We start from the raw sequence: 12,935 nt of genomic DNA on the forward strand, positions 1-12,935 counted from the left end.
GTGGCACATGCCCTCAGATGCAGTTGAATAATCTGGTCAAGAAAGGATTGAGGGACTTCCCCTGGTGGTCCAGTGGCTAAGACTCCATACTCCCAATGCAGGAGGCCCAGCTTCCATCCCTGATCAGAGAAAGAGATGCCACAAGCCGCAACTAAGACCCAGTGCAAGGAAATAAAGAAATATATATTAATATATTTTAAAAATTTTAAAAAGAAAGGACTGTCAGCTGGACTGGGCAATATGAAGGTCACTAGTGACCCTGAGCGGAGAAGGTGATGGCACCCGACTCCAGTATTCTTGCCTGGAAAATCCCATGGACTGAGGAACCTGGTGGGCTGCAGTCAGTGGGGTAGCTAAGAGTCGGACATGACTGAGCGACTTCACTTTCACTTTTCACTTTCACGCACTGGAGAAGGCAATGGCAACTCACTCCAGTGTTCTTGCCTGGAGAATGCCAGGGACGGGGAGCCTGGTGGGCTGCCGTCTATGGAGTCGCACAGAGTCGGACACGACTGAAGCAACTTAGCAGCAGCAGCAGCAGTGACCATGAGAGCAGTTAGTGACCTTGTGAAAGCAACTTCATTTGAGGGTTGAGGTGGGGACAGAGTCGAAGGCACTGTGGTGGGAATGGGATTGAATGGGAAGCAAGGGCATGGAAACAATCGTAGGAGGTATCCAACTTAGGCCAAAGAATCAAGGCTTTCACTTTTGACCTTGCACAGACTGGACTTCACCGACTCAGCTTCCCTACAGCCACTAGTGACATGTTCTAAAAATAAAAATTAATCATATCACGTCCTGTTGTGATTAACATCTGCCGGCTCTCCACTTGCTGAACAATGGAGAGCAAAGTCCAGGGCCGATGTGTTTAGTATAATTTACTTTCTATAATTGTATTTATTTATTTTTGGCGGTACTGGGTCTTCCTTGCTCTGTGACGGCTTTCCCAAGTTCTGGAGGGCGGGGGATTACTCTTCGTTTTGTTGTGGTGCTTGGGGCTTCTAATTGTGGTGGCTTCTTTTGTTTCAGTGCACAGGCTCTAGGGCGCAGTCTCAGTAGTTGCGGCGCACGGGCTTAGTGGCTCAGCGGCAAATGAGATCTTCCCGGGACCAGGGATAGAAGCTATATCTTCTGCATTGGCAGGCGGATTCTTTAGCACTGAGCCGCCAGGGAAGCCTTAAAACTGATGTTTTACTATACATAAAATATACTTCAACTTGATTAAAGAAAAATACCCTTCTACCTGACTCCATAGCCTGGAGAACAAAGTTCAAATTTCTTCCGGCTTAAGTGATATGATTTCTTCCCTTGATTCTTCCCCCAGGCCCCAAATACGTGCTTGCGTGCTAAGTCGCATCGGTCCTATCTGACTCTTTGCAACTCTATGGCTATTCTGTCCATGGGATTCTGCAGGCAAGAACATTGGAGTGGGTTGCCATGCCCTCCTCCAGGAGATGCCCACCACATTAAATACACTACGGATCTAAAATGGGCCTCGACGTCCTGCCCTGCCCACCTGTTCAACACCCGTCATGCTTCTCAAGATTCAACTTGTGCCATCCCTGTTAGCGTCCTCTAGACACAGATGTTTATCATATAAAGCTCTCCATTGCACTCTTCCTTTATGTCTCCCCTTTCTTTCACTAAGCTGTAGGCGTATCACTAAGCCGCTCTATCTTTGCTGAAGAAACCTGGGCTTTACGGTTGTAGTCCAGCCCGAAGGACAGCGGGACAGATCCTCCTCCAGTCCTACAAGGGGCGCTATGGCAACCTCCATCGTCTCCCTTCTCTTCACCTCTTCGAACCCTCTTCCAGACTCGCACGCTTGGGGCTCCGCCTCCTAGGCAACATCCCTCCTTCCCATTGGGCAAGGACGATCCTGGCTGGCCAATGGAGCGAGGCGTTGGTACGTGGCGGCGCCACCATCTTTGAGCGTCTGGGCCCCTGTGTCGGTAGGCGGCTGTGGGAGTTAGGGAGGTAGGTGGGCCGTGCCGCGCCGCCTCCGGTCCACAGCCGCGCCTCTTTCTGTCCTTCTGCCGCGGTCCCACGATGCCGCAGTACCAGACTTGGGAGGAGTTCAGTCGCGCAGCGGAGAAACTCTACCTCGCCGACCCAATGAAGGTAAATCGCAGGCGGACCCAGTGTCTCTGTCCCACCTCCGGGTCAGGATGCCTTCTCTGCCGTCCGCTCAGCCTCCGGAGCTTCTGCAGCATCCTAGGAGGTGCTGTGTGTGAAGAGAGACGGACTCCGCGCGAAGTCCGATTGTTCTTTTTGTCTCTTTATGTCTCTTAAGGGCCCAGAGAAGCCTGAAATCAGCAAAATCAGGGTCAAGTCTGGGCTCTAAGAAACCTTCCCCCGCCTACAATCCCTGAGCTTCCCTGTCGTTGGTTTACGTGTCTCTAAGGGCAGGGCTCCTCCCCGCTGCAGGTTCGGCCTCCTGTGGCGCTTCAGTTCAGTTCAGTCGCTCAGTCGTGTCCGACTCTTTGCGACCCTATGGACTGCACCACGCTAAGCTTCCCTGTCCATCACCAACTCCCGGAGCTTACTCAGACTCATGTCCATCGAGTCGATGATGCCATCGAACCATCTCATCCTCTGTCGTCCCCTTCTCCCGCCTTCAATCTTTCCCAGCATCAGGGTCTTTTCGAATGAGTCAGTTCTTCGCATCCGGTGGCCAAAGTATTGGAGTTTCAGCATCAGTCCTTCCAGTGAATATTCAGGACTGATTTCCTTTAGGATGGACTGGTTGGATCTCCTTGCAGTCCAAGGGACTCTCAAGAATCTTCTCCAACACCACAGTTCAAAAGCATCAAACACCCCAATTTGGAGGCATCTATCTCCCGCAGATTAGTGGTTCTTAATCTTTTGGAGGTTAGTGCCCTTTGAGAGCAGGAGAATGCACTTAACACATAAATGTTTGTAAACAGTTTTAGGGGGTCCGTGGATCCCTGTGGGCTTCACTGGAGGCTCAGACAGTAAAGAATCTGCCTGCAATGCAGGAGACCTGTGTTTGATCCCTGGGTCAGGTAGATCCCCTGAGAAGGGAATGGCAACCCACTCCAGTATTCTTGGCCTGGAGAATTCCATGGACAGAGGAGCCTGGCGGGACTGGTCTAGAGTCCATGGGGTCACAAAGAGTCAGACACAAAGTGAGCGAGTAACACACACACGGATCCCTGTAATTCATTCATGGCCCCCATAAAATTATAATAAGCTAACCTCTGACATTGACTTATCATAATTTTATGGGGGCCATGAATGAATTACAGGGATCCGTGTGTGTGTGTGTGTGTATGTGTGTGTGTGTGAGTAACCAAAGAGGTTGCAAGGACAAGAATTTAGCATTTGGGTCTTGATTTTTCTTCCTCTTGGTGTTTATTGTCATCTAAATATTATTTAAAATATTAAAAAGCCCTGCTAGCTTTTTAGACCTAGATAAGTAACAAGAAACCGGAAACATTCTTAGTTCCATTCTTTGCAGTAAAGTGATGTAATAGTAATAAATGATAAAATGAATTAGATACTTGTGAAATTGAGTACTTTGTTTATGACACAATTTCTGGCTCCTCCATTTGGTTGATTTTGTTCGTAGGATCATTTGTTTCTTTAAGCAGTGTACCATGAGGACTATACAGGACTTTTGTAGAAGTACCCACAGTGTAAACTAAAAGTATTTGGAAAGATAGTAAAGAATATACAGATCCACAGTAAGAATAATAATACTGTAAGAATGTGGTCATAGTTATAGGGAAAATGAAAATAAAATGATTATTATTGAGCATTGCTATGAACAAAGCATGTGTAGAATAGGCAGGAGAGGGAGAGCCTATGAGTTCTGTTAAGAAAATTCCAGTGGCCTAAAAACTTGTGCCTTCTCAGGCTAACTTTCACTTCTTTTTAACTGATTTTTTTTGATAGGTCGGTGAGGGGATGAGTGGGAGAGAGCTGGACTGACAGTTGTATTGAGTACCTTCCATGTGACAGACATTTTATGTATATACACTTAGCTGTATAATTTATGTATACAATTGAAGACAATCCCTTGAGGTAGTTGAATGAACAGTCTTAGATACATTAAATGATTTGCCTGATGATCGCTAAGAGATTAGGCTAAAATTTGAACCCACATCTCTAAACATCGTGTTCATGCTGTTTCTACCAGTCTATACTGCTGAAACTAAAGAAGAAGAAAAATTTTGTCAGAACTCTTTGGGATCTGTTTTACAGAATTCTTTGTCTTCTCTCTCTCTTGATCATATTTATCACCTTTTACCATTCTCCATTGCATCTGCTGTAAGTGAAGATGGTATTATTGCTGGACCATGTAATAACCTCTTTGCCTGCCTGCATTTAAAATTCCTTTTTCACTCTCATACATACTGCAGCTATCTCGGACACAAAAATTGAATTCCCAGTTTCCCGTTTTAAAACTAGTTCTTCACTGATTGCTGGTAAAAGTCCCATCTTCCAGGCCCCAGTCTGACCCTCTCTCCAGTCTTGTTGGCTTTGTCTCCCACCATTTTCACCGTCCTCAGCCCTAGCTAGCCTCAGAAAGCTACAGAATGCATCATATCTTCATTCAGACTGCTGCTTCAGCCTTTCTCCTAACTTCTTCCCTAAAAGAAAGAAAACAAAAAATGCATTTCTGCAGCCATTTCCATAAATTCTTCTTACACTTTTCCTTCCCCCAATCTAAATTACTTGTTTCCTCTTTTAGCATTTTACCTGTGTATGTCTTTCTAGGACTTAATTCATGTTGTCTTATGTTTTGTTTTGATTATTTAAGTTGATTGAATTACTAAAAAAGCAAGAACCTTGACTTCTTTTTCTTCTTAGTAGCATCTGACATGGTAACTTAGGTGCTTTCTAATTTACCAGTAGAAAGGGAATTGGGGCTTCCTAGGTGGTGCTGGTGGTAAAGAACTCGCCTGCCAATACAGGAGACTTAGCGGGTTCCAGATCCCCTGGAGGAGGGCATGGCAGCCCACTCCAGTATCCTTGCCTGAAGAATCCCGTGGACATAGGCGCCTGGCAGGCTATATAGTCCATGGGATCGCAAAGAGTTTTTAAACTCATTTCTCCTAATGAAGCCACTGAGTATTCTTTTAAGCAGGAGTTAAAACTTTACATAGTTGTCATGCTTAGTACGTTTTTAAGTTGGTTTCCTTTTGTTTCCAGAGGACTGAATTTTTTTAATATGTAAAACTGAATTTATTAGCTCAATAAGTAGAATCTTATTAGGTAGTCTAAAGATACTTACACCTACTTAAGTGCTTGGTGAGTTCCCTTTGCTCCCTCACCAAATCTCAGGATGATATGACCTTTTTAAATTTGCAAACCCATGAGAGTAGAAGGCATAATGAGAAAAGCTGTAGAAAAAGCTCTAATAGCCCTTTTTATCTAGTTTCCAGAATTATCTTGAGGGTCCTGTGCTGCATTGGAGCCATTTTAAATATATGTTCTTGTTTTGTCTGGTAGATACTTAGCAATTTTTAAAACAGCTAGCTAAAGCTAAACTAGAGTTATTTATTATATTTTTGATTAATAAGAAATTTGACTCTGCTGCAGTACACTGTTTGGAATCCATCATTTAAAGAAATAAAAATAATATTCATGGAGGTTGTAAACTCTATTGGGAGCTGTTTTCTTTTATTGGAATATACTGATATCTAAATCATTTTCTTGGCTTCCTAACTGTAGAACACCCAATAGCAAAAAGTGCTGTGTAGCATGGCACTCAATGTAGGAGTTACTCTAGATGTGGAAAGTTGTGTCTCATGTCATGGCATCGTGAGAAAGATACGATTTTGCTGAGTAATTAATCTGAGTCCACCTCTTGAGAGCCATGGGAAAATGGAAAGTATGAACTGCAACTGCAGTACTTTCTCCTGGGAAATGGATTTGAACTTTACTAGCCATTTCTGCTACTCCCCCCCGCCCCCGCCCCACTTTTTTTTTTTTTTCCTATCAGTCCTCTGTGGCTAGATGTGTGGGTATTATAGGGGAGAAGAAAACCTTCTCTTTTACTCTCTTAGGTTTCCTAACCGGGGCTCTGCAAATTAAACTGACAAAAGACAGGTTAATAAATACAAAGACTTTACACTTAGCATAGAAGTTCACAAAGAGGAGGAATTTGGGACCTATATACCATCTTAAGGGTGGGAAAGTATGGGAGGGAGGTTGGACAGAGGAAAAGAGATTTGGGGTTTCTGGGAGGGAGTACGTTCTGAGAAGGTGCTTAGGAAATGTATGGGCAATATTAGAGTTGTCTGGTAAGGTTTTTAGGGAACAAACCTTCTTCTCTTTTCCCAGGGAGAAGAAACACCTTTTCAATTGGAAACTTACGTAATCTTTACAAAGCTTAATTTATGTCTTGCTTTTGATCAGAAAGGGCAGAGAACTAATTGCCTTCAGCTCAAAACTTTCCTTTGGCTGAAGTGGTATACTTTTGAGGTAGCATGCTGTGAATACCCTTCAGTACATAGTCTTACTGGCAAGAAACGCCAAACCACCTTAAGAGTCTTAAAGACATTCTCTGAATATGGGTGTGCCTTGGGAATTTTCAGTACATCTTTTCAAAGTGGCTGAAAATAAAATACCTGACTTTCTTTTAAGTCTTAAAAATATTGTAGCAATAGGAATGCACAAAATGCTGTTTTCCCTCATATCAGTAATGATAAGTTTACAGTAAAGGTGCCTTTAGATATTTTGGCTATTCTAAAAGGATCTATTTTCGCTCGCTTGAAGACTAAATTATTTATGAGAAATGTCTTCTGACTTCACTGTTTCTAAATATGTATTTTTATTTCAGGCCCGTGTGGTTCTCAAATATAGGCATTCTGATGGGAGTTTGTGTATTAAAGTAACAGATGATTTAGTTGTAAGTATACATTTTTATTTGTTGCATACTTTCAGATTTGTTTGAGTTAATCATTTGTTTGAAATTATTTACATAGAATTTATGCAAGTAACCCATTAGAATGCTTCTTTTGTGTTTCATTCCCAAGTCAAGAGCCTTGTTCTTGAAGCTGTTTTTCTAGGCACTTGGAAAGATAATTCACCTTGCTTCATTCATACAGTTTGTCAGGTCTAGTTTAATAACAGCTGAGCAGGAGGAACATAGAGACCAAACATAGATACAGGGGTGAAGGTTTCCTTGTAGATGTGTGAGGAGTAAATGGTATCTGAACACAAGTTACGGGTTCTGTAGTTGCGTTTCTCTTGTTCCCTGTCTGCTCATTCCTGTCGCTTCCTCACCCCATATATTTCTCACCCCTCTGCCATGTGGTTTCTACATGAAGTCTTTCCCTGAACCTACTCTCAGTGAGGGCTCAGCAGCAGCCCCTTCATTTTCAAACCCAGCAGTTCATATCTTGCTTGACCTCCTGGCTGCTTTTAATATTTTTAATATTTATTTGGCTGCACCAGGTCTTCGTTGAGACATGCAAGATCCTTAATTGCAGAATTCGGGTTCTTAGTTGCAGCATGTGGGATCTAGTTCCCTGATCAGGGGTCAACCTGGGCCCCCCGCATTGGGAGCGCAGAGTCTTAGCCACTGGACCACCATGGAAGTCCCCCTCCTGGCTGCTTTTGATACAGAAAACCACTTCTTGTAGAAATTATTTTGGCATCTGTGGCTCCCTTTTATCTTGTTTTTCTTTCTCTGTTTATTTCATTCTTTGCTAGTTATTTTGCTGACTTGCCCCATCAATGTTGGTTTCTCCAGGATTCTGTCCTTGATGTCATCTTACCACTTCTGGATCAGTCCATTAAGTCCAGTACTGCTTGTATGTCTGTTTCCAATTTTGTACCTTTAGCTCATATTTTTCTTTTGGCTTCCTGACTAGGTCTGAGTTGAGCATCTTTCCTCCTCTACTTGGTAAGGTTAGCCTGTCTAGAATGGAAGTCCTCATCCCTTATCAAACTGGTTCCTCCTGCTTCCTGTCTTTAATTACACTGTCATCTACCTGCTCAGAACCTGGGAATCATTTTTGGCCCCTTCCTTTCCCTTATTCTCACATTTACTATTCCTTCATTTGAAAAACTTGTATTTTGATCCTCTGATAAGTTCCATATGCTTTGCTGGGCATTTGTGAATTATTGATTCAAGGTCTCATCTCATTTCCTGTCGTGAACCCTCCATCTTCATTGCTAACCTCTTAAGGCCTCATTGTCGCTTGCCTGAACTAGTAGCTCTGTGTCCCTGCTTCCAGTTCGTCCTTCAGTTGTCCTAATACTACTGTCCTGCCAGAGTGATTTCTAAAAATGCAAATTGGATTCTTACTACCCTGCTTAACAATCTTTAGTGGCTTCTCATCACTCATAATGTAAACTCCACCCTCACATCCCCTCTAATCTCTGTCTTCTTGTGTTACTTAAGGCCTCCTTTAATATGCCATGGTCTTAGGCCTCTGAGCTTTTGAACAAGTCTGTCTCCATCTTTGCAGTATTGAATCCCACCCCTGCCCCAGTGTGACAAGCCAACTGCTTATATTTCAAAACCCACCTCAGAAGGACTGCTTCATTTCTTGTTTTTATTTCTGCCTCTTTTTGTGCTGTTTCACAATTTTTTTTTTTAATCACATTTGACTTTTAATAGGTTGTGGGCTTCAAAATAACAAGAATAGATGAGTGATAGTCTTAACTGTATTTGAGGTGACTAGTCCTGACCCGAAGGGTACTTAACAAGCATTTCTTTTAATGGATTAACTCTTTTAAAAATCTCATAGTGACTTTAAAAATGACTTTCGGTCGTATCTTTTACTGTATTTGTATTCAGGGTTCCATTATGAGGTTGCATGAAGTCAGATCTTTTTAAATTAGTGTCATATCTTCTAAGAACCTATTGAGTTTGGTGAATGTGAAATGCAAAAAAGCAGTAAATTGAGCTGTTGTGTGCTAAACCTAGGTTGAGGAGATTTGAATCCTAGCTTAGCAATCTAAGAGTATTTTAGTCTTGGGGAAGATCAGGCCAAAAGTTTGGCTTTGGGGGCCTTAATCTGTGAAGTGCCATAGTAATAGTCTGCTCATCTAATTGGGTTGTTGTACAAAGTAAATGAAATATGTGGACGTGTTTAGCACTAGTGCCTGCCACTTAGTAGGTTCAATAAATGTATACTTGAATCCTGAGCATTCACATTGAGAAAAATGTTACTTGTGATTGTCACAGAGTGGATAGGTATATCTACTGAAGAGAAATTGGTATGTTCTGCTTTAAAAATAGAGGAAAATGCAGAATTGAATTCAATACAATAGACTTTACCTCCAAATGATGACTTTTGGCCTCTGGTAATGATTAAATATCGTTAAAGATCCATGGTAAGCAATACTGGAAAGAACTTTAACATTAATGATTTCTGTGATAAGATCTAAGTATAAAGGATTCTTTTTGTTCCCTTTCTTAAAACTACTGAGAATTAGTCCTTATCTCGAAGGGACCAAAGATAGAATCAAGTCCATCATACTAAATAATAAATGTGTGAACCAACTCCAATGGAAAAATCTATTTTCTAATGATTGTTAAAGAAAAGTTTGTATACTTCCCTCAGTAATTCATTTTAATGGCTTAGAAAACTCTTCTTAGACTTTATTATCTTAGAGCTTTGACTTTTTTATAGTCCCATTTGTGCATCTTCTGTTTCTAATTCCATGTCTGATTTATAATATTGTTTTCTTTGGACCTCTTTCTATGTCAAACTGTAGTGAGAAGGTATATGTTCTCCTATAGTACATACACTAAAATTGAAACTCTGGAGATGATTATGGCCACTTTATAAGATTGTTAGACAGATTTGTACAATGTGTGAACTTTTCTAAGTAAGTGGTTTAAGGGCTGTATGAATTCAAATCAGTTGTGCATTGTCAACCACAAATTGGCACTTGCCGTCTACCTCTACAAGGATTAAATCATGTGCTGCTGCAGCTGCTGACCTCCAGCACCCCTTGAAGGAGCCCAGGATGGAGAGCAGAAATGAGGCACTCTCTGCTCCCCGAAACCTGGCAGGACAGGTCTTCAGATAGTTAGATATTCTCAGGAGCTGATTTTCTGAGCCCAGTTCTTATATCTCCTTATATCTAGAAAAGCACTAAAATCTTTCATGGTGATGACTGTTTCTCATGACAGGCAGAAGCGTCACAAGACCAGCAGAAACTTTCTAAAAAATAAACATGCTTGATTGCATGTACTCCCCCTTCACCAGAATTGCATGTATACTGTCCTTCTCCTTTATGTCTTTGGAACAGTCTCTCAGAGCTGTTTGAGGTGCTGTCTCCTGGGCTGCAGTCCTCGTATTGCCCCAAATAAAACTTTTAACTCATGACTCTGATGTGCGTTTTTTTAAAGTTGACAGCACGATCAAGTTGAACTCCAACAAATCAGTTTAAGTTGATGAATATTACTGCAGGATAACAAAGTTCCCATTGCTTAAAACTCATATGAATCCATAAGATGGGCTGAAAAAAAATGGATTTGTGTTACAAAACGAGACTGCCACCTTAAGTTTGATAATTTGGAAGATTCTAGATGAAGAATTGAATGTAAAGCAAGGAAGAGTTTGGATTGGTTTAAAAGTTATAAATAATACCAGAAATCAAGGTTGAACAGATTTATCTAGCTTGATGTAGGTAGCAACCAGCAGTAAGCAAGGAATTCCTGATTTTTAAAAGATTATCATTAACCACATACTTCCCATTTCATAAACAGAGAAAGAGATCCTAAAATGTATATGCTTTTCCCACTGTAACTATAGAATCATTTATAACCAGATCCCAGGGAGAAATTACCTGATTCCAACCTTTAATTTTTCTCATCAGACCATGGCAGAATTTGATTACATTAGTCTACTGATCATTTTTGAGATGCTTTGAATAGAGTGCCTTTTGTTTTTCGTCCATAGCAGTGGCATTTTAAATATTATAAAATACTAAACTTAAGGAATGTAATTGTGGGAACCTGGAAACTTGAATGATCTCTGGAGGAAGTAAAGCAAAACAGTGGTAAGGAAAGACTCAGATTTTTACCCAAGAATATGTTTGCTATGTCGTTAGTAATCTAGTTTTACATAGTTAATGTGTGCTTTTAAAATTCCTGACAGTGTTTGGTGTATAGAACAGACCAAGCTCAAGATGTAAAGAAGATTGAGAAATTCCACAGTCAACTAATGCGACTTATGGTGGCCAAGGAATCCCGCAGTGTTGCCATGGAAACAGACTGAATGGTTTGAAATGAAGACTGTTATGTTCTTAGGAAGTAAATATCTTTTGAATTTGAAAAAGTATTGGGAGAGAAAATACTTTATGTAACTAAGTGGGCTGTTCAGAAGCCAAGAGATCATTTTTTTTGTACTTTGTTTTTTAATGTTTACTTTAGAGAGCCAGGAATGTAAATGCTTTCAGTTAGAAAGCCTTTATTTATTTTTTGGAGATTGAACAAGAAATGCATCTATCTTGGAAACTTTTTGTGGATTATTTGGTGTTAAGCAAAATAAATAATTACTCGCTGTTAAGTTTGTATCAGTAACTTGAAAATGAGATTAAGAAAAGCTAGTTCTTCCTTAAATTTAGTTAATCTGTGTTTAAAAGAAAATTGAATATAATTGTTTTGCTAGATTGATGTATTTTTTTCAGAGCATAAATTTTGTGCTGTTGATGACCAGCAAATATAAAATAAGGTAACTGGAATTAACTGTGCACAGCAATATAGCTGATTATATATAGTAGTGTAGTCTCAATTATATCTAAAAATAATTATGCAAACAAGTATGCTTTACCTTAAACTTTACAAATTTAAGCTATATTTTTAAATATAAGGGATTCATATCGTTAACTTGTTGAGCAAAGACTTACTTTGAATCTAATTTTCAGTGCTCTGAAACATCTGCGGTTACTTTAAATGCATGAACAGAATGATCACTAATAGATTGAAATTACCATATTACAGAAATATTTGCCACATATTTGCCATCTATCTTTTCTCAGAAGGGCTAAAGATTATTTGAACTGTTAAATTTTTGCATACCTCTGATACCCCAGCCCGTTTCTGTCTTTACTTAACCAAGGTATTAAGCAAGACTGTCACAACTGTTTCCTTTAAACCAGAAATCTATTATTTGACATTTATCTTATATTTGCAATTAATTTTACCAACCTAAATATAATATGTTGATTCCTACATTAAAATATTTTTTGTTTGGAATTTGTTGTGTTGACCAGTGTTTCAACATGCAAGGTTCCATTAACTGTATGAATTTTGGCATGTTTCAGAGAGGTCAGTAAATAAAATATTACGTAAATGTGTATTATGTCTCTTTAAGTTTTCAACTTCTTAAGGATAATTGATTTCTTGACTGGGATATTCTATATTAGTTTAGACTAAAGTGAGCCTAATTATGCTGTATGTACGTTTTATTTGTTTCTTCGTACTTTTATTACTCAACTTTCTCTGTTACGGCATTTGTTTTCTTTTTTTTTTTCCCCACTGTTTTTCACAGTTGTATTACAAAAGAACCATGCTAGCTTTTTCAAGTCTCCTATTGATAGACATTTGGTTGTTTCCAGTCTTCTGCTGTTAGGATGCTGCACTGAATATACACATGAGTAGTATATGTGTACATTAAATTTCTAGAAATAAAATTGGTGAGTCAAAGGGCATATGTGTTTCTAATTTTAATAGATATTGTCAGATTGCTTTACGCCACGATTGTCCCATTTTGCATGCCCAGCAGAAACACAGGAGAATGCTGTTTTCTCACAACATTGCTGCACAAAAATAGAAATTCCGGATTTTGGGCATTCTGATGTGTAAACCACAGTTGTTGTTCAGTTGCTAAGTTGTGTCCAGCTCTTTTGCCACCCTGTGGACTGGAGCCCACCAAGCTCCTCTGTCCATGGTATTTCCCAGGCAAGGATGCTAGAGTGAGTTGCCATTTCTGTCTCCA

At 40.2% G+C, this 12,935-nt stretch overlaps 1 protein-coding gene across 1 annotated transcript; it reads left to right on the forward strand.

Annotated features, from left to right (window-relative positions):
- Nucleotides 1–1,902: 1,902 nt before the first annotated feature.
- SRP9 (signal recognition particle 9) lies at nucleotides 1,903–12,648 on the forward strand. Its single transcript, XM_027564600.1, has 3 exons — nucleotides 1,903–2,121; nucleotides 6,812–6,880; nucleotides 11,094–12,648. Exons 1-3 carry the CDS (start codon nucleotides 2,050–2,052, stop codon nucleotides 11,211–11,213), a joined length of 261 nt encoding a protein of 86 aa, XP_027420401.1. The 5' UTR covers nucleotides 1,903–2,049; the 3' UTR covers nucleotides 11,214–12,648.
- Nucleotides 12,649–12,935: the final 287 nt, after the last annotated feature.

This window comes from Bos indicus x Bos taurus, chromosome 16, assembly GCF_003369695.1.
Source record: "Bos indicus x Bos taurus breed Angus x Brahman F1 hybrid chromosome 16, Bos_hybrid_MaternalHap_v2.0, whole genome shotgun sequence".
In the NCBI taxonomy this organism is placed as follows: Eukaryota; Metazoa; Chordata; class Mammalia; order Artiodactyla; family Bovidae; genus Bos; species Bos indicus x Bos taurus.